Raw genomic sequence first — 22897 nt, forward strand, 5'->3', positions numbered from 1 at the left:
TCTTGCTGACATTTGAAATTGCTGCCCTCAAGTAAATAGGCAGATACTGGTTTTTTCATAACATTTGACAGAATAATTGTCATTAGACTGCACATTTTAGCTTTGTATTGAAAAGTGTTAAAGTTCTAAATAAAAGCTATTGTATCCAACGTTAAAGGTATACTCAAGGATCTCTTAGGTTGCTTGTTGTTGTAGCGACGAGGGTGTTTTGTGGTAAAGTTGTTTCAGTATTTTCTTTTGTTTTTGACATTTCCATCTAGGAATATGATAGGAATCAAGAAGAAATGATGAAACATCAAACTAACATTAGTGAGCTGAAGAGAACCTTCTTGGAATCAGCAACAGACACCACAGCTGCCGGTGAATGGGAGAAACGGCTCTCTACATCTCCTGTGAGACTTGCTGCCAGACAAGAAGAAGCGCCTATGATTGAACCACTAGTGCCTGATGAGGTACTTATCTTCATATACATATTATGCAGCTAAATAGCAAATTTCCAATTTTGTTGATAGGTTACCTTAATTTTAAGAAATTATTTTGGAGCTATGTGCTTGTCAGGGTGTTTATATTTACAAGTGCCCAGTCATGTCACCTCAAGAGGCTGAGGTATAAGAGTAAGAAAATAAATATATAATCTTTTTTTTACTTGAAGTAGCATTGATTTTATAGCAATAAAGTTGGTAAATGGATCATGTTCAAGGGCACATTCCTGTGAAACATGAAGGGAGGTCTTGGTGTTGATATGGTATACGGTAGACAGTATATAGAGACCCAGAAAAAAAAATAGAGAAAGGTATATAACAAAGCCAAAAAGACAGATTTCAAGCTTGTTATGACAGAGGAGTGTCTTCCTTTTTATTTATAGAAGAAAAGAATGCAGGGGGGGGGGGGGGGGGGGGACAAAAAGGTCCCTAGTTATACAAATTCAGATGGAAATAGTAATGTTCGTAATTCTGCAGGCACAAAGTCCATCTATATCTAAAGATATGAGATTTTGTATGCACTGAGAATATTTTCAATGGCACAAAGCAACAGTATAAAACCATTTTATTATATACACATCGTAAAGGTATTGGCCCTGAAGGCATTTAAAAACCTTATTTTATTTCCTTCAAAATATTTATAAAAGTAGCATTAAAGTAAATTTATTTTTCTTCTCTAAGGCCCCTTTCACACTGGGGCGGGAGCGGCATCGGCGGTAAAGCAGTGCTATTGTTAGCGGCGCTTTACCGTCGTTTTAGAGGCGGTATGTGGCCGCTAGCGGGGTGGTTTTAACCCCCGCTAGTGGCCGAAAAAGGGTTAAAACCACCCGCAAAGCGCCACTGCAGTGGCGCTATAGCTGCGCTGCCCCATAGATTTCAATGGGTAGGAGCGGTCAATACACCTCTCCTTCACCGCTCCAGAGATGCAGCTAGCAGGACTTTTTGTCTTGCTAGCGCACCGCTGCAGTGAGAAAGCCCTCCGGCTCCTGGAGTGAAAGGGGCCGGATTTTTTCAGGTGCTATACAGGTACTATTTTTAGCGCTGTACCGCCTGAAAAACGCCCCGGTGTGAAAGGGGCCTAAATCAGATAAAAATAGCATACCTCCTGCTCTGTACTGCAACTCTGTATGCAGCTAGTCAGCAAAAGAGTAACACAAAGCAGAAGCCATGCCGGTCCTCCTCCACAGTGGTGGCTAACAGTGGCTCTGTGTCCCTCTTGTGCTGGCTTCATGTTCTTTTGACTTGAATACAAATTTAATCTTCAATATATACACTTACAGGGAAACCTTTGAAGCATTCAATATACTTACAGGGATGAAAATCATAGCCACCAGATCATACCTCTGATGAACAGATCCACACTAATGCCTTTATGAATAAATTGTGGTTCTCAATAGAAATTATCCTCTGAAAATAAATGAGCGATAAGCCTAGGGGGTGGCGGAGCAAAAAAAGTATGGTTGAGAAGACCCCAGGGAATGAAAGAGTCCCATGTTCCATACAGCAACACTCTACCTGTTCCTTCCTATTGAGGAGGCCCACACTCTATCAGTAAGACAAATGGTTGCAGAGGAATACTCAAATGTAGAGCATTTAGTAACATAATGTACAGGTCAAAGCTGACAAAAAAGGGTAAAGTGAGTAGCACTGCAAAGAAAGAAAAAATAAATGAGGGAGAAGGGAATAAAAAGGATGGGGAGGGGAAAATTAAGGAAAGGGTACCCAACTGAGGTCTCCCAGAAGGGATAGGTGTCTGCCCAGAATAATGTAGACCAGTCCTTTAGTATAGTGGTCATCAACCCTGTCCTCAGCACCCACTAACAGCGGGCCAGGTTTTATGTATTATATTGGGAAGATGCAGACTAGAATACTGTAATCACTGAGCAGAAAATTATATCACCTGTGATGTATTTCGGTTATCTTGCAAACCTGGCCTGTTAGTGTGCCCTGAGGGCAGGGTTGATGACCACTGTTTTAGTAGATCGACAGACAGTGGTCTTGGAAGTATTGTGAACTTGGGTGATAGAGGCCAAAAAAGTGATAAGTAGAAATAGATGTATACATGGAGCCCATACCTTATTGACAGCTGTAACGGTATTTCCAAGGCATGGGACTATGCATTTTATAAACTGATTAAAGAAATTCCTGCTACTCCATCCATTTTTGCACAGATTAGTTAGGTGTTGAATAGGTGGAAGTCTGGTACTATATATATATATATATATATATATATATATATATATATATATATATATATATATATATATATATATATATATATATATATATAATTTTTTTTTTTTACACTTGGCGCAGTGGAGGTAGAAGATATAGAGGGTGGAGTCAGTTACAAATATATATTTTTTATATATATATATATATATATTTTTTTTTTTTACCAACGGTACAAAAGACTAAATTGTAATTTTAATTATGAATACAGGTTGAACTAAACATGGCAAATGTGAGTAGAAAGGTAGAAATATGGTCTAATGCTGCATACACACGATCTGAGTTTTTGTTGGAAAAATCTTGGATGGTTTTTCCGACGGAATTCCGCTCAAGCTTGGCTTGCATGCAGATGGTCACACAAAAGTTCTCTCAACTTTCGACCTTCAAGAGCGCGGTGACGTACAACACTACGACGAGCCGAGACAATGAACTTCAATGCTTCTGAGCATGCGTAGGAATTTTGCACGTCGGAATTTCCGATCTGAACTTTTTCCGTCTGAAAAATAGAGAACCTGCTATCAATCTTTTGCTGGCGGCAATTCCGCCAGCAAAAGTCAGATGGAGCATACACACGGTCGGAATTTCCAACCAAAAGCTCTTATCGGACTTTTGCTGATGGGATTTCCGATGTGTGTGTGTGTACGGGGCTTAAAGGTTATTTAATTTGAGTTGTGTGTAGATCAGGAAGAACTAGAACTTTTCCTTTTTAAAAAACACTTCTCTTATATTCGCTGACCGATACAGCTCCTCTCATAACCAATGGGTTGTTATGCCCTATTACTAGGAGATACTAGGCATTAGTTGTAACACAACACTCAGAACTCTTAGTAACGCCCAGGGGGCGGTCCCTTGGGCAACCACCCTCCCATGCAGTCATCAGTTTTATTTTACCTAGTGAAGGAGAAGGACCTAGGAAAACTTCGGGCCCATCGGTCCATGCTTTTTTATGCAGAAGCGTGACTTTTTGCACAAGATGATTGTACCTGTGATTTACTATAAACAGCCGGCTGGGTGACGGGCTGGATACCCTTATCCTTGTAGTCTCCCAGTCCGGCCATCGAGCGAGTGCAGGCCGCAGCTATGCGTTTGGCAGGCCACGACGTAGCCTCAGCTCCAGAGGTGGTCGGTGAGCTTTTATGCTCCGGAGCATACATATGACTGATGTCTGTGTTACAGTATGCCGGGCCAGCAGCCACCCTGTACTGATCGGTGAGTGGGTCTGATGGAATGTCTCCCAGCTCTTCAGGACTGGTAAGTACAGCTCTCCCTGCCTCGGTGGGGCTGAGCAGCTGGGGATTCCCTGGGAGGTTGATTTGGGGGTCCATCACCTCCCTCTCTTCTCTCCCCTGTCCCTATCTTCCCTCCCCCCTCTCTGGGGGGATGCTGCATGTGGCTGCTGAGCGGTGTGTGTGTGTCTATGCAGAGGCTCTCTGGGGGGGCTCTCATCTGGGGGGGGGGGGCTGCGCTGGCTAGCGGTGTCCCAGGTCCTGTTCTTCATGCCCCTGGAAGGTGTCTGAGTTTTTGCTGATGTCCTGTACAGCGCTGTGTTCACTGCCATCGTTTTCTCCCTGTACCTCATGGAGCTGCTTCGGCGGCCATTTTAGGTGTGGGCAAGGGCAGCATGCTCTCCTTGGCTTCAGCTGCCATTTTCCTGGTGATCTCCTATACAGGGCACTGGCGGACATTTTCTTAAAGCCTGAACACGGTTTTCAGTGTTCTCTAGTGGCAGCATGTGCTCCTGTGCGCTCTCAGCCATTTTCCCTGTGTTTTAGGTCTTTGTACTGGATGCTGAGCGACCATTTTATTGAAGCCTGAGCACATTTCAGAGCGGTTTTGGCGCCATTTGCAGCTGCTGCCACCGACACAGCTTTGTTTCCTCTGCACCTGGGAGCCCACAGGGACTACAGGCACTACTTGCTGGATAGCGCAGAACTCCTCAGGGTGGTGAGTCCGGCAGGAAAGAGCCCCTCAGCCAGCGGCAGTGAGGAGGGTGGGACTGTCACTGTCCTAAGTCCCCTTAGGGTGGCAGACAGGGTAGGGTCAGCATGGCTTCAGAAACTGGTGTTTCTTCCCCCAAAATCCAGGCAATTGCAACCGGGTCATCTGCAGACTGCGCAGTGCCCTTGGACACCCTGACGGCGGTCCTCAATTCGTTTGCTGCCAAGATGGAGGCGGTGCGTGGGAAGAAAGGTGCAATAAAGCGGCCCCTGCCCCCCGTCCTCTGGGGAGAGCTCTGATGCAGACTCGAGTCCTACTGAGGCTGGTGACCCCTGTTCTGTCTTGTCAGATGACGCTGACCAGGACCATTCGGACAGTGAGGATGAGTCCCCGCCCTCCCCCCGGGTCTGTGCGCGACAAAACGCTTGTTGGAGCACTTATCACAGCTGTGCGTGATACCCTGAAGATTCAGGAGCCGGAAGATCCCTCTGCTGATGTAGCAGTCCCTTTTGGGTCCCACAAGCCAGCACGTTCTCCTAAGGTCTTCCTGTATCTGACTTATTTTGACAAGTTAATTTACAAGGAATGGGGTCGCCCGCAACAGACCTTTTCGGTCCCCAAATACATGGCGGTGCGTTACCCTTTTGAGGAGAGCCTTCTCAAAAAATGGTCGGCTCCTCCGGTCGTGGACTCCCCCAGTGTCCAGGTTAAATAAAGTAACCACGATCCCGGTAGAGGGGACTCCTGCATTCAAGTATCCCACGGACAGGAAGGCTGAGGCAGTGGCTCGTTCCTTCTTTATGGTTGTGTGGTCAGCCATGCGACCAGTACTGGCATCCGCACTTGTGTCGCAGACACTGACTGGGCAAAACTTTTGCACCAAGAATTGGGAGAGCAACAGGCTTCTCCTGTCTGCGTGGAACTAGCAGACCAACTAGTGCAAGGCCTTAAGTACGTCTGTGATACTCTACCTCTGTTATCCAGGGCTTCAGTGTCAGCTGTGGTGGTAAGGCGCCTGATTTTGCTAAAATGCTGGTCTGACCAGGCATCCAAAAAAGCCCTGACGGATCTTCCCTTCCTTGGCGACCGGCTCTTTGGAGTCTCTTTGGATGACATTATTAACAATGCCACCGGTGGTAAGAGTACCTTACTCCCACAGGCCAGGAAGGCTAAGGAGCCATGCCGTAGGGAAGGGCCCTCTTTTTCCGCTCACAACTGCTTTTTCGTCCGCCCGGAGCTTCGGAAAAACGCCCCCAGCCCAACAGGACGTCCACGGATGGACAAAAACATCCCTGAAACCTCAAGCCTGCAAATAAAAGTTCTACTGCATGAAGGTTTGCCCCCACCCATGTCTCGGGTGCGGGGTCGCCTTCGGGATTTTGCAGCCCAGTGGTCCTCTCGGCTATCCGACCAATGGGTCTGCGATCTGATTTCCTCAGGCTACAAGATAGTTTCTCTCTTGGCCGCCAACCAGATTCTTCCCCTCCAGGATACCCGTATTCCCTGCTCACGGGAGGCCCTCTTTGGGGCAGTAAGGGACCTGCGGAGTCGTGGGGTGGTTGTACAGTTTCCGGAATCGGAACGTTTCCAGGTATTCTACTCAAATCTGTTCGTAGTTCCCAAGAAGGAAGGGGTAAGTCCAATCTTGGACCTAAAAGCCCTCAATCACTTTGTAAAAGTGCAGAGGTTCAGAATGGAATCAGTTCACTCAGTAGTTGCTGCACTTCATCAAGGGGACTCCCTGGCATCCTTGGACATCCAGGATGCGTACCAGCACATACTCGTATGCCTTTGGCATCAAAAGTTTGTGCGGTTTACGGTCAGGGAAGCCCACTACCAGTTTGTGGATTTTCCTTTTGGTCTGGCATCAGCCCCTCGAGTCTTTACCAAGGTATTGGCTCCAGTTTTGGCGTTGCTGCGGCAATGTGGGATCGCGATTGTGGGATACCTAGACAATCTCCTCCCAAGGGCATCTTCCGCCTCAGAATTGGAGGAGGATGTGGCGATCTCCATGCAGACCCTGCAAGAATTTGGGTGGCTGTTGAACCTAAAGAAGTCGGTGATTGTACCGACCGAGCATCTGGAGTACCTAGGCTTGCTGCTGGACTCCATGGAAGAGAGAGTTTTTCTCCCTTCAGACAAACTGCAGACTCTCAGATCCGCGGTAAAACTGCTTATGAACCGCAAGTGATTGTCGCTCTGCTTTTGCATGCGAGTCCTGGCACTCATGGTAGCCTCCTTCGAGGCGGTACCTATTCCACACCAGAGTCCTGCAGAAGGAGATTTTGACAAAATGGGACATATCTGTTGTCCCTGGATCAACAGATCTAGGTGAGCCAGTCAGGGATTCCCTGATCTGGTGGCTGAGGTCCCCGTGATTCAGTCCGGGAAATCGTTCCTATCCGGCTGGGGTGGAGTGATGGGGGTTCAGTCGGCTCAGGGCCTCTGGTCGACAGAAGAATCCAAGTTGCCGATCAATCTGCTCGAATTGTGCCTCTCCACATGGTCGATGAGAATTCAGGGGCATCCGATCAGGATCCAGTCAGACAACGCCACAGCTGTGGCATATGTCAATCACCAAGGGGGAACAAGAAACTCAGCCGCTGCACGGGAGGTCGCTCACATACTTCGGTGAGCAGAGTGACACGTACCGGCCCTGTCAGCCATATACATCCCGGGAATGGAGAACTGCTGTTGCATCCAGAGATATTCAGGTTACTGTGCCTGAGGTGGGGCACACCAGACGTGGATCTTCTGCCTTCCTGTCTCAATCGGAAGGTGCCAAGATTCGTGTCCAGGACAAGAGATCTGTGGGCAGACACGCTGGTGGCTCCGTGGGATCAGTACCAGCTGATCTACGCCTTTCCTCAACTGAAACGGTTACCACGTCTGCTACGCAGAGTGGAAGCCGAGGGGATCCCAGTAATACTGGCTGCCCCAGATTGGCCCCAGCATCCTTGGTACGCAGACCTAGTGCACCTGGTGGCAGACTCACCCTGGTGACTGCCATTGCGAGAGGACCTTCTGTCTCGAGGTCCGATTCTCCATCCTGCTTTACCGCTGGCTTTAACGGCATGGCTATTGAGAGCCAGGTGTTGAGGAACCGGGGTCTGTCAGACACTGTGATCCCAACTATGCTGAGAGCACGAAAATCTTCTTCTCAGAAGATATACCACCGTACCTGGAAGGCCTACATCTCCAAGTGTGAGGAGAAAGGATGGCATCCGCGCTCCTTTTCTATATCCAGGATCCTGCTGTGCCTTCAGCAAGGAGTAGACCAGAAATTGGCATTAAGCACCATTAAGGGGCAAATTTCAGCCTTGGCTTTCTTTTTTCAGCGGCCCCAGACATCTCACTCATTAGTGAGTACCTTTTGTTCAGGGGGTACGACATGTAGTCCCTCCAGTGCGTCCACCATTACCCCCATGGGATTTGAACCTGGTGTTATCGGCGCTTTAAAAAACGCCGTTTGGGAATATCAGGGAGATTCCCCTGTTGACTCTTTCCCAGAAAGTGGTCTTTCTAGTGGCCATCACATCGGCCAGGATCTGGTTATCCACAAGGATAAGGTGGTGTTGCGTCCGCAACTGTCCTTTCTACCAAAAGTGGTCTTGGCTTTTCATATTAATTAGGACATTGTATTATCATCTGTGTCCTAAGCCAAAGCACCCTAAGGAGGTGGCCCTTCAAGCTCTGGACATGGTTCGGGCTCTGAAGGTGTACTTGTCTGCCACTGCTCCCTTTCGGGAAGGCAGACTCACTGTTTCGGTGGCTAGTCCCAAGAAAGACATGGTGGTCTTGTCGGCCACCATTTCCAGGTGGATCAGACAGATTGTAATACAAGCCTATGCCTTGAAGGGGCAGGTGCCCCCCTTTACGGTCATGGCCCACTCCACAAGGGCAGTCGGAATGTCTTGGGCCTTCCGACACCAAGCATCTGTCGCTCAGGTGTGTAAAGTGGCGACCTGGTCGTCTGTCCACACGTTTACCAAGTTCTACAAGTAAGACGTCCGTGCATCGGCTGATGCCTGTTTGGGCTGCAAAGTTTTGCAGGCGGCCGTATAGCTGCAATTGAATATGCAATATACTTCCTTTTTTTTTTTTTTCTGGTTTCTTCGATAAAAACAGTACCGTTAAGTTAATGCGCTGTTGCATTACATTCCGCAGTTTTTTGTGCGGTTGTGGGTAGTCACTCTTGTTGAGGGTACACTGGTTTTGTGGTGGATTTCTCCATGCACTGTTGTTTTTTTGTGGGTGAAGTATCACTAGTTCCCACTTGCCACGGTAGATGACGTTTTTATGCCGTTTTCCCATCCCTCGTTTGGCACTGCTTGGGGACGTCCCAATGGTTATGAGAGGAGCTGTGTCGGTCGGTGAATATAAGAGAAAATAGGATTTTTTGTACTCACTGTAAAAATCCTTTTCTCTGTAATTCACTGACCGACACAGCAACCTCCTTTTTACCTTTACGTTCTACTGCTTGTTGACGTACTGATGACTGCATGGCAGGGTGGAGGGTTGTTGCCCAAGGGACCGCCCCCTGGGCTGAACTAAGAGTTCTGAGTGCTGTGTTACAACTAATGCCTAGTATCTCCTAGTAATGGGGCATAACAACCCAATGGTTATGAGAGGAGTTGTGTCGGTCGGTGAATTACAGAGAAAAGGATTCTACGGTGAGTACAGAAAATCCTATTTTACCAAGCATCTCTAGTTTCTATTTGTTCTTTGTAGTTCTAGTCAACCTTTTAAATACCAGAATCACCGTAATTTTGGGTCTCTTAGTAAGTACAGTATATTTTGACTAACAATGTGGGCTATTAACAAAGAACTGTGCAAGCGCAACTCTTCTAAACCCTTAACAAGGAGCAGCCCCTTTGTTACATAGTTAGTAAGGTTGAATAAAGACACCAGTCCATCCAGCTCAACCTGAGTGAGTGTCTACAATTGTCCCTATCCCCGTACATTGCACACTCACTTCGGTCCCTACCCTCAAGGAGCCCACAATCCAAGGTCCCCATTCATATACTAGGGCCAATTTCGGACAGAAGCCAATTAACCTACCTGCATATCTTTGGAGTTAGGAGCGATCTGTTCTGTGGCTTTTTTTTTTTTTTTTTTTTCAGGCAGCACACAGTACAGAGAGTTGGAGCTGCATGCCAGGATCTGTCTCTGCTCATCCCTGCCTCCTGCTGGTCTCAAAGCGGAAGGAGGTTCAGTTTGTGTAGGCTCTGCTTGTGTACTGCAGTCACTACATGGGCAGAGAAAGATGTGAGCTGTCTGACAGCTCACATTCTATACAGCAAAGTAATACCTGGCAGGAATCTGTGGCATTTTTCTATTTGGCGAAAAAATCTGATGGGGAATTATAACTTACCCTTACTCTATTCAAAGGAAAATAAATGTTTTTCCTTCAGAGAAAGATGTCAGTGCCTGTTGTGGAACTTAAGAATATGCAACTATTTAAACTGTCCATAGCCTGGCTGAGGTTACGCTTTAACCACTTCCCGATCGGCGCACGATGATGTACGTCAGCAACATGGCATGGGCAGGCAAATTGGCGTACAGGTACGTCCATTTGAAATTGCCTCCCTGCCATTGCGTGCGTGCATCGGTTGGGACCCCCGTGAGTCCGGTCGCGGGTCCTGTGGACTCGATCACCGTGGGGATACCCACGATCGTCTCACGGGGAGGCTGAACGAGGAGATGTGGAAGTAAACGGCATCTCCCCGTTCTGCCTAGCAACAAGTGACACCGATCTCTGCTCCCTGTTATTGGAGCAGAGATCAGTGTTCACTAACACACAGCCCAGCCCCCCATAGTTAGTAACACGCCCCTAGGACACACATAACCTCTACACTGCCACCCCCTGATTAACCCCTTCACTGCCAGTGTAATTTACACAGAAATCTGTGAATTTCTATAGCACTGATTGCTGTATAAATAACAATGGTCCCAAAAATGTCCGATGTGTCCGCCATAATGTCGCAGTCACAATAAAAATTGCTGATCACCGCCATTACTAGTAAAAAAAAAAAAAAAAAAAATTATTAATAAAAATGCCATAAAACTATCACCTATTTTGTAAACGCTATAAATTGTGCGCAAAAATATGTAGAATACGTATCGGCCTAAACTGAGGAAAAAATGTTTTTTTCTATATTTTTGGGGGATATTTATTATAGCAAAAAGTAAAAAATAATGTGTTTTTTTTCAAAATTGTCGCTCTTTTTTTTGTTTATAGCGTAAAAAAGAAAAACCGCAGGGGTGATCAAATACCACCAAAAGAACTCTATTTGTGGGAAAAAAAGGATGTCAATTTTGTTTGGGAGCCACTTCGCACAACCGCGCAATTGCCAGTTAAAGCGTTGCAGTGCTGAATCGCAAAAAGTGGTCTGGTCTTAAGCCAGCAAAATGGTCCAGTCTGAAAGTGGTTAAAGCAGGGAATAAACCTAAAATGATTATTTTGCTAACTAGCCATTAAAAATTTATTTTCTTACCTTCTAATACTGCATCCTTTTAAGTACAGTATGTTGAGATTATCCCACAAGGCATTTTATCCATACTTTAAATATACCAAAGCACGCCTTTGACCCCTGCTTTAGCGCTCAAAGACAAAATATGAGAAATATAGAATAGGTTATGACTTGAAGGCATTAATCAGTCATTGTTCCATAACATCTTGAAGCCTTAATGTGTGTCTTTTCACTCTGAATACTCAGTGTTTTACAAGGTTAAATGCCCAAGTACATTTCTGCAGTTTCCCACATATTCTGACCCTGCAGCTAATGAGATGAGTAATTAATTTTTTTCCGGCTATATAAAGGAGTGGGATAAATGATAGCAATGATAATTTAGCCTGACTGCTATGTTTCTCTTCAACAGACCAAAGAAGAAAGAGAAAAAGAAGAAAGACGTATTTCTTTGGAAAGGACAAGCTACTCAATGTTAGAATCTCAGGTCAGCAATGCTGCAGTGTACAGCATGATTAAATGTCACTTTAACCATACCCATTTTAACCCCTGTGTACACTATGCTGTAGATTTGAGCGTTCCGACTAATTCTGGAAAAAGACAATAGGTAGAAATGTATACTTTAATTCAAATAACCTTTCTTTTCCCCAAGGGGCATACAATAATGTACTACTATGTCTTGCAAGCATGCTTATACATCTGATGCTGGTATTCATTTTAAGTTGGTTATTATAATTTAGATATTCAGAGCTGAGAACTATTAAAACAAGGAATTTTGATACCAAAAAGTCCAAATAAAGCAACCTTTTATCATTGGTGTACCCATTTACAGTGTATCACAAAAGTTGTATTATGTTGTTTCATGTGAAAACACTGAAGAAATGACTTTGCTACAATGTACAGCTTGTATAACAGTGTAAATTTGTTGTCCCCTCAAAATAACTCAACACACAGCCATTAATGTCTAAACCGCTGGCAACAAAAATGAGTACACCCCTAGGTGAAAATGTCCAAATTGGCCATTTTCCATCCCCGGTGTCATGTGACTCATTAGTGTTACAAGGTCTCGGGTGTGAATAGGGAGAAGGTGTGTTAAATTTGGTTTTATTACTCTCTCTCTCATACTGGTCACTGGAAGTTCAACATGGCACCTCCATGGCAAAGAACTCTGAGGATCTGAAAAAAAGAATTGTTGCTCTACATAAAGATAGCCTAGGCTATAAGAAGATTGCCAAAACCCTGAAACTGAGCTGCAGCATGGCGGAAAATCCCATGCAGCGGTTTACCAAGACATGTTCCACTCAGAACAGACCTTGCCATGGTAAAACAAAGAAGTTGAGTGCACATGCTCAACGTCATATGCAGAGGTTGTCTTTGGAAAAAAGAGCGTATGAGTGCTGCCAGCATTGAAGGGTTGAAAGTGGGGGGGGGGTCAGCCTGTCAGTCTTCAGACTATATGCCACATACTGCATTAAATTAGTTTGCATGGCTGTTGTCTCAGAAAGAAGCCTCTTCTAAAGATGATGCACAAGAAAGCCTGAAGTTTGTTGAAGATGAGCAGACTAAGGACATGGATTACTGGTGGAGCCATGTCCTGTGGTCTGATGAGACCAATATAAACTTATTTGGTTCAGATGGTGTCAAGCGTGTGTGTCGCAGCAACCAGGTGAGAAGTACAAAGACAAGTGTGTCTCGCGTACAGTCAAGTATGGTGGTGGGAGTGTCATGGCCTGGGGCTGCATGAGTGCTGCCGGCACTGGGGAGCTACAGTTCATTGAGGGAACCATGAATGCCAACACATACTGTGACATACTGAAGCAGAGCATGATCCCCTCCCTTCGGAAACTGGGCCGAAGGGCAGTATTCCAACATAACGACCCCAAATACACCTCCAAGATGACAACTGCCTTGCTAAAGAAGCGGAGGGTAAAGGTGATGAACTGGCCAAGCATGTCTCCAGACCTAAACACTATTGAGCATCTGTGGGTCACTCTTAAACGAAAGGTGGAGGAGCGCAAGGTCTCTAACATCCACCATCTCTGTGATGTTGTCATGGAGTGAAAGAGGACTCAATTGGCAACCTGTGAAGTTCTGGTGAACTCCATGCCCAAGAGGGTTAAGGCAGTGCTGGAAAATAATGGTGGCCACACAAAATATTGACACTTAGGGCCCAATTAGGACATTTTCACTTAGGGGTATGCTCACCTTTGTTGCCAGTGGTTTAGACATTAATTGCTGTGTGAGTTATTTTGAGGGGATGGCAAATTCACACTTTTATACAAGCTGTGCACTCACTGCTTTACATTGTAGCAAAGTGTCATTTCTTTAGTGTTGTCACATGAAAAGATATAATAAAGTATTTACAAAAATATGAGGGGTATACGCAATTTTGTGAGATACTGTATATAGTTTGCTCTTGTTTATATTTAATGAATTTTGTGGAACAAATAGCCATTTAACCACTTGCCAACTGCCCTATAGCAGATTTACTGCTTCAGGGCGGCTGTTCTGTGCAGAATCGTGTATATATACATGATTCTGCGCTTCTGGGTGGGGGGCACATACTGTTTCTGCTGTGATTAGTCACAGCAGGTGTCGGTCGATGGATGTCTGCTGGTACCCACTGATTAGCGAGGAGACAGGCTGGACGAAGCTCTGCATATGTAAACAAGGCAGAGCTCCGTCCTGTCAGTGGGGATGTGCTAGATTTTGTTTCCCTGCAAAGCAGTGAATATGATCCAGCACATCCCTTAGTAAAAACACGTGAAAGTAAACACAAAAACACGAGTTAGGCACACAGTGAAATTTTTGATCGTCCTAGATGTTTAAAGTGGAACTTCACTCTCCCAATCAACATTGATTATTTGTAATCCTCATGCTACTAGCATTCGTAAATGGGAAAGTTTTTTTCTTTTTAATTTCCTCAGTTACTTCCAGGTTTCCAGGCTTAGGCAAATTATGCCATACATCCCAGTAGCCTTCAGGAGAGGAGGAGGGGTTTTCTCAGCTAAGCACACTCCCTGTAAGCATGCTTGAGTGAAGGGCAAATGGATTGCAGGAAATAAATGCTACATGAATTATTTGTCCTTATTCATGATGGCCATGACCAGAAATTCTGGGGGGGGGGGGGGTGGTTTTCAAAACAATGTCTCAACAAAATAAAGCATGGAGACATGGATGGGGGACTTTGCTTTGAATAGTAAAAATTAATCAAATGGTGTTTGTGGTACTCAGATGCAGTGAAGATCTGCTTTAACCCCTTCCCAGCAAGTGTCATTAGTACGGTTACAGTGCATATTTTTAGCACTGATCACTGTATTGGTGTCACTGGTTCCCATAGTGCCAGATTGTCCACCGCAATATCGTAGTCCCAATTTGTAGAATGGAGACTACTGATCAGATTGACTCCATGTGAAAAGAGCGGATATTCAAAAACTGGTTTAGATCCTTGAGATCTAAAATGGGTCTACATCCCGGTTGGGTTTTGGTACCATGAAAGACCCTAATCCTCGCTCTTCCAAGGGGACCACCGATATCACTCTTTGAGACAAGAGATGATCCAAAGCTAGAAAGAGAGACTTGTTTTTCACTGGATCTCTGGGAACATTTGATCTGAGAAAACGAGTAGACGGGAGTTCTCGGAACTCTAGTTTGTAACCTAGAGATATTGAGGAAGCCACCCATCTGTCTTCACATTGTTCCTGCCAGACCCTTGAAAACTGCAAAAGCCCCCCCCCCCCCACACTCGAGCGAGCGGGGGCGCCCCTTCATAAGGAGGTTTTAGTATTTTGTTTTGTGGTTTTCCTCCCCCAGGGCCTCTTTTGACCCTGGAACTGACCCTGAGGTTTACCGCTTGAACCTGACAGTGGAGGCTGTCGTTACTGCCTGGAAGCTGATGCTTCTGGCACTGGTGAAGAAGCTTGTCTAAAAGAAAAACGCTTAAACTTCTTAACTGTTAAAAGGGAACTTTTTCCATTAGAAATTCTTTGCATTTACTTATCCAGATTGTCTCCAAATAACTGTTCACCGTGAAATGGAAAACTGGCCAGGAGCTTTTTGCATGGCGCTTTGGCTGACCACTTTTTCAACCATAAGATTCTACCCACATGTACCAGCCGTAGCATAAGCCATGAGGCCTGGAGAATAGAATCTTTCATAGCGTCTACTGTAAAACACAATGCCTCTGATATCCCGGCCAAATCTTGGGCCTGCTGATCAGGAATAATTTTGAGTACCTCTATAAACTGGTTGTTTAAGGACTGCTGCCAGAGTAGGCTGAATCACTGAACCTTTGAGCTATCTGATCCTTCCACATTGGGCTCTTCGGACGAGGAGTCATCAGCCTCTTCCTGGTCCCCTGAGAGAAATTTGTCATCTCTCATCCCTTGTTCCTCAGTATGGGGGTCCTGAGTAATGGACGGGGGGCCTGCTACGCTTAGTACATCTGAGATGCAATTAAAGCATCAATTTTTGGCTCCAAGCCTAAAATGTTTGAGGAAAAAAACCTCTTCAGTAATATATACAGGGGCTGTTTTGTTAAGAGCAGCTGCAACAACCGACACCCCTAATGGCTCAATCTGACCAGCCACATCACTCTGAGGAGGATGCCATCTTTTTTTAAGATGGTTCTAGGCTTCCGCGTGACTGTAGAAGTCTTTCTAGAGCCCTTTTTTTAGGTGCTTTTATCCCCTCTTCCGACCATAGCTCGACGCACATAGCAGAGGTACCAGAAGGAACGCATCCACTGCTTGAGCAATAGTCCAGCCCTGCCGCTGCTATTAATGTCTGATGCAAAAGTAAATGTGTCAAAAGGAATGCCTGTGTAACCAAACCACTTTCATGCCCCTCTTGTTTTTGTGTCCCTCCGCAGCTTGTAGCAGTAACCCAATGATTTTTAAAACGCCCTTTCCCACGCTGAGTAGTGCGGCGTGCTGTTCGTTTTTTTGTTTTTTGTTTTTGTTTTTTGTGCTTCTTCCTCGTGAAGAGGGGTAGCAAATGGCACAGGTGGGGGCGTCTGGTGGGGAGGAAACTCCCTCCAGACTTATCGGAGGTCTGCTGCTGGCTGGAGGAAATGGAAGCTGCTGCACTGGACATATCATGAGCTCTCTCAAGGAAGCGTGAGAAGGTATGTGCGGTCTATACAGCCCCCAGTAGTGACACAAAAGCATGACAACATTTACCAACTTAAAGGAGACATCCATAAGAAAATTTAAAAATTTCTTAGAAAACTCCACCTTTCCTGCCACAGGGTTTTCTATGGTAAAACCAACAGACCCAATCTTCACCCTCCACAGTGGGTTCTGTTAACCACTTAAGCCCCAGACCATTTTTCAGGCCAAAGACCAGAGCTCTTTTTGCGATTCGCGTCACTTTAACGGACAATTGCGTGGTCGTGTGAAGTGACTCCCAAACAAAATTGACGTCCTTTTTTCCCACAAATAGAGCTTTCTTTTGGTGGTATTTGATCACCCCTGCGGTTTTTCTTTTTTGCGCTATAAACCAAGAGCATCAATTTTGAAAAAAATAAACGCATTATTTTTTACATTTTGCTATAATAAATATCCCCCAAAAATATATAAAACAATTTTTTCCTCAGTTTAGGCTTCTTCTACATATTTTTGGTAAAAAAAAAAAACGCAATAAGTGATTATTGATTGGTTTGCACAAAAGTTATAGCGTTTACAAAATAGGGGATAGTTTTATGGCATTTTTATTCATTTTTTTTTTTTATTTACTAGTAATAGCAGCGATCAACGATTTTTATCATGACTGCGACACTATGGGCGGACACATCAGAAATTTTTTGACACATTTTTGGGACCATTGTCATTTATACAGCAATCGGTGCTATACAAATGCACTGATTCCTGTGTAAATGACAGTGCCAGTGAAGGAGTTAACCACTAGGTGGCAGTGTAGGGGTTAAGTGAGCCCTGGGGAGTGTTTCTACCTGTGGGGGGGCGTGGCTGTGTATGACACGTCACTGATCTCTGCTCCGATCACTGGACACTGTCACTTGGCAGAACGGGAGATGCTTGTTTACATTAGCATCTCCCCGTTCTTCCTTCTCGTGAGACGATCGTGGGTATCCCTGCGGCGATAGAGTCCGCGAGACCCACAATCGGACTCACGGACCAATGGCATAGCAGCAAATTTAAAGGGATGTACCTGTACACCCAATTGCCTGTGCGTGCCATTCTGCCAACGTATATTGGCGTGCACCGGTTGGCATGTGGTTAAACCTTCAGGAGCTGGGGATCCTCGAGGAAACCCACAATCCTGGACCTGTAATAGCACCACCAGTAAAACTTTATGGCCTTCTACCAAAAGTACTGGATCCCAGGGTCCAGCTCTCTAAAAAGAGAAGCTTTTACAGGCAAGACCTTGTTTCTTCAGACACAAGGCCCGGGTACCATTCAATTCAGCCAAAAAGACACTTTGAATCCACCTTAGTTTTCACTTTTAGCATTTTTTCACCAGATATTTTTAGTCACTTTAAATTATAAAAAATTTTTATGTTTATTATATACATGTGCTTAATTCCAGTGTGCAAATCTATTATATTTAAGCAGAGTTTGTGCTGTTAATCCACCATATTTCTTAATATATTATTATTTATGTAAATTTTTCTTTTCACTATTGTTTTATCACTTAGCGCTGTACTTATTTTTTATTTGTCACTGATTTAGGGGTTTTCTTGTATTCTAAAACTTGAAGTGCTGGCTGCTCTACCGATTAATTTATTTTTATTGTTTGGATATTCATATCCCTTCTCTATTGCAGAGCTTGGCCTTTGGCTGTTTTTTATTTGTACATCTTTACTCGTGACCAACACCTTAGACACTGGTGAAAAAACTGAGGTACTCCCAGTAGTGGGAGGAGTTATATAGGGAATGTACTTTGTCTTGGGGCGTGCCAGTGTCTCATCACCTGAAGGTGGCCTATAACCCACATGGCTATATAACTACTATGGCTCTGTGTTCCATGATGTACAATAAGAAATTAAATTTATGTACAGCTTTGCATGACCGTGCAATTGTCAGTTAACCACTTGCTTACTGGGCACTTAAACCCCCCTCAGTCCCAGACCAATTTTCAGCTTTCAGCGCTGATGCACTTTGAATGACAATTGCGCGGGCATACAACACTGTACCCAAATGAAATTTTTATCATTTTTTTCCCACAAATAGAGCTTTCTTTTGGTGGTATTTAATTACAGCTGGGAGTTTTATTTTTTGCTAAACAAACAAAAAAAGATGCAAAAAAAAAATCATGTTTAATAGTTTGTTATAAAATTTTGCAAACAGGTCATTTTTCTCCTTCATTGAAGTGCGCTGATGAGGCGGCACTGATAGGCTGCACTGGTGGGCACTGATAGGCTGCACTGGTGGGCACTGATAGGCTGCACTGGTGGGCACTGATAGGCTGCACTGGTGGGCACTGATAGGCTGCACTGGTGGGCACTGATAGGCACAGTTAAGGCGGCACTGATAGGCACAGTTAAGGCGGCACTAATAGGCACAGTTAAGGCGGCACTAATAGGCACAGTTAAGGCGGCACTAATAGGCACAGATAAGGCGGCACTAATAGGCACAGATAAGGCGGCACTGATGGGCAAAGATGGGCACGGATGGGTGGCACGGATGGGTGGCACTAAGGGGCACTGATAGGTACCACTGATAGATGGGACTGATGGGCACTGATAGGTGGCACTGATAGGTGGCACTGCTGGGCGGCACTGATGGGCACTGGTAGATGACACTGATGGGCACGGATATGTGGCACTGGGGTGCAGCACCGTTGTTGAGGCAGGTTGTGGGCACTGTGGGTGGCACTGCTGGGTGGCACTGTGGATGGCACTGCTGGGTGGCACTGTGGGCACTGCTGGGTGGCACTGACGGGGGCACTTATGTTTTATTAAGGTGGCACTGGCAGGGGGCAGGTGGGCACTGGCAGGGCTGGCCATGATCGGGACTGATGTCCCGATCACGGCCGCCGGTGATCGGCTCTTTTTTTTTCTGACAGCGCGAGGAGGAATAATAGCTGATTACCGGCGCGAGGAGGAATAATAGCTGATTACATTGGCTGACAGCTGATCACGTGATATGGGGTCGGGATCGACCCCTTGCTCGGATCCGTGATCAGGCGAGTCTCATAGACTCGCCGATCGCGCCCCTCAGGGGGCGCGCAGGCCGCTCGTGCACGGGACGACGTCAATAGACGTAGTCCCGGCAAAGGAGGTCCGCGTTGTAGCCGTCATTCGGCTATAGCGTGGATCTCAAGTGGTTAAAGTAAGGCAGTGCCATATAGCAAAAAATTGCCTGGTCATGAAGGGGGATAAATATCCCGGAGGTCAAGTGGTTAATCTACACCAACATACAGTCACTTGGTAAACATGAAACCTTTCCAAATTCTTTAAGGGTGCACAAAGGATAATAATAAACAGACAACTCACAAGTGGCTTGCTCACCAGGTAACAATGCAGTCAACTAAATAGGCAGAAGTTTCTTTAAAAGACCAAGAACAGTTAGGCCGCGTACACACGCGGGGACTGTTCGCCCAACTTTGTCCGCTGAACAGTGTTTCGGCGGACAGTCCGCTCGTGTGTGGGCTTTCAGCGGACAGTTTCAGCGAACAGTCCGCTGAACAAGGTTTTTCGGAAATTCCGAAAAACTGTCCGCTGAAACTTTGTTTCAGCGAACAGTCCCCTCGTGTGTAGGCTTGTTCGTCAAACTAAGTTCCGCGCATGCTCAGAAAGGATTTACACGCCGAGGTTTGCATTGCAGTGTATAGGACGTCGTTTTCTAGTCCCGTCGTACGTGCCGTTCACGTCATCGCGCACGGTTTCAGCAAACTGTTCGTACGTCGTGTGTGGCCATGTCCGTCCATGCTAATTTTGAGCGGACTGTTTGCCGAAACTGTTTGACGGACAAAGTTGGGCGAACAGTCCCCGCGTGTGTACGCGGCCTTAGTCTTAACAACACAAGCTAATAAGGTCCAAAAATTCTGGCAAACATCAAACATTTTAATCAAAGGTTTATTTAAAAGAAAGCAGCATCATACAAAACAGAAAAAGCACCCCTTTAATATATAAAATAGGAAAAATCTAATTTTGCTAAAATGTTGGACACCCCATAAAGAGGGAACCATAATGATGAGCTCCCCTCCACACAAGACTATTGCCTCCTGGGATATTGAAACATTCACTCTGGTGGAGAAAGGCAGGGGCACCAGGCATGCTGAGTTATGCCTTGTCCATGTGGCTTAAGGAGAAGGTGTGGTAGAGCCTTCTATATAGGGAAGACCACTTAGAAAATAATCTGTTAGCACATCTCTGACATTTTGGGAAGCAATTTATGCGGTATTGTGAAATTCAATAAATATAAGCAAGAGCCACCTTGATATCATCTGCTTATCTCCTGTATGCAAACTTAGTACACCTATAACCAAAACTGGTTTCAGTTTTGACTAAAGTAGGGAATGGATAAATCCCTGTCGGTCCATTTTTTCACTGCCTGTGTGCCACCAGGGAGCGTTCCCTCTACTTTAAAATAGCAAATAAAGAAAAAAATAATATAGCGTATACACGAGTCATATTGTAATTGAATGTTAATAAAAATTGCCTTTTCGCTCTGTAATTTTCTGAAAATGCAATGCAATATGGCTACTTGGAGGTGTTCTTTATGCAGAATGTGTACAGCACGCCCCCCAGAAACATAATGTCCTGTTTGTGTGATTGGCCCACAAATTTTCCCAGAGGTCTGCACAAAGTTGGATGTCAGATTTCAGGCATCCCCTGTAACAAAATTTTCATTTTTGGTGAGATACTCCCAATAGGAACACGTCTGAAGGGCTGCAGGCCCAGCAGTTATCCTCATTAGTGCCCTGTGGCTGATTGATAATTATGAAACCACTCCCATTAGACTCACTTTCCCACATGGACACAGAGAAACAGGGATTTCTTCAGAATAACAAAAGGTAGGAATCTGCATTGTTTGTTAAACTCCTTGCATTGTATGTAGATCACCCAGAAGAGGATGTTTTCTCAACACAAGTAGGTATTATTTAACTATAGGGTATACATGCAAACTAAGAGCTGGCTAACCAAGCGGTAGCCCCACCTCCTTAAAAAAAAAAGCCTAGACGTTGCATTTACAAGACAGTTGGAGACTTCTAGTGTATGTTCTGCATAGTGTGCAGCATGACCGTGATTATGGATTACTTGGCATATATAATAATACACACACACCTCACAAAATTGAGTACACCCCTCACATTTTTGTAAATATTTTATTATATTTTTTCATGCGACAACACTAATGAAATTACTACTTTACATTGTGGCAAAGTGTGAGTGTACAGCTTGTATAACGGTGTAAATTAGTTGTCCCCTGTCATGTGACTCATTAGTGTTACAAGGTCTCAGGCGTGAATGGGGAGTAGGTGTGTTAAATTTAGTGTTATTACTTTCACTCTCTCATACTGAACACTGGAATTTCAACATGGCACCTCCATGGCAAAGAACTCTGAGGACCTGAAAAAAATGAATTGTTACGCTACATTATGTTTGTCTTAGGCTATAAGAAGATTGCCAAGACCCTGAAACTGAGCCACAGTACGGTGGCCAAGACCATACAGCAGTTTAACAGGAAAGGTTCCACTCATAACAGTGGTCGACCAAAGAAGTTGAGCGCACATGCTCAGCGTCATAGCCAGAGGTTGTCTTTGGGAAATAGATGTATGAGTCCTGCCAGCATTGCTGCAGAGGTTGAAGGGATGGGGGGTCGGTCTGTCAGTGGTAAGACCATACACCACACACTGCATTAAATTGGTCTGCATGGCTATCATCCCAGAAGGAAGCCTCTTCTAAAGATGATGCACAAGAAAGCCTGGAAACAGTTTGCTGAAGACAAGCAGACTAAGGACACCGATTACTGGAACCGTGTCTTGTGGTCTGATGAGACCAAGATAAATGTATTTGGCTCAGATGGTGTCAAGCGTGTGTGGCAGCAACCATGTGAGGAATACAAAGACAAGTCTGTCTTGCCTACAGTCAAGTATGGTGGAGGGGGTGTCATGGTGTGGGGCTGCATGAGTGCTGCCGGCACCAGGGAGCTACAGTTAATTGAGGGAACCATGAATGCCAACACGTACTGTGACATATTGAAGCAGAGCATGATCCCCTCCCTTCGGAAACTGGGCCGCAGGGCAGTATTCCAACATAACGACCCCAAACACACCTCCAAGACAACCTCTGCCTTGCTAAAAATGCTAAGGGTAAAGGTGATGGACTGGCCAAGCATGTCTCCAGACCTAAACCCTATTGAGCATCTGTGGGGCATCCTCAAACGGAAGGTGGCGGAGTGCAAGGTCTCTAACATCCACCAGCTCCGTGATGTCATCATGGAGGAGTGGAAGAAGACTCCAGTAGCAACCTGAGAAGCTCTGGTGAACTCCATGCCCCAAGAGGGTTAAGGCAGTGCTGGAAAATAATGGTGGCCACACAATATTGACAATTTCGGCCCAATTAGAACATTTTCACTCGGGTGTACTCACTTTTGTTGCCGGCGGTTTTGACATTAATGACTGTATGTTGAGTTATTTTGAGAGGACAGCAAGTTTACATTGTTATACAAGCTGTACGCTCACTACTTTACATTGTAGCAAAGTGTAATTTCTTCAGTGTTGTCACATGAAAAGATATAAAATATTTACAAAAATGTGAGGGGTGTACTCACTTTTGTGAGATACTGTGTGTGTGTGTGTGTGTATGTG

At 45.2% G+C, this 22897-nt stretch overlaps 1 protein-coding gene across 23 annotated transcripts in view; it reads left to right on the forward strand.

Annotated features, from left to right (window-relative positions):
• Positions 1–22897, forward strand: part of EPB41L3 (erythrocyte membrane protein band 4.1 like 3) — a 332589-nt gene that overhangs the window by 275724 nt on the left and 33968 nt on the right. For all 23 annotated transcript variants that reach the window (XM_077492490.1, XM_077492492.1, XM_077492489.1 and 20 more), the window contains 2 exons: positions 261–452; positions 11535–11609. In XM_077492490.1, coding sequence (XP_077348616.1) covers positions 261–452; positions 11535–11609 — 267 coding nt within the window. The remainder of the gene's footprint in view (positions 1–260; positions 453–11534; positions 11610–22897) is intronic.

Source organism: Lithobates pipiens, unplaced genomic scaffold (genome assembly GCF_037356315.1).
Source record: "Lithobates pipiens isolate NorthernLeopardFrog02 unplaced genomic scaffold, aLitPip1_a1.2 Scaffold_19, whole genome shotgun sequence".
NCBI classification, from domain to species: Eukaryota; Metazoa; Chordata; class Amphibia; order Anura; family Ranidae; genus Lithobates; species Lithobates pipiens.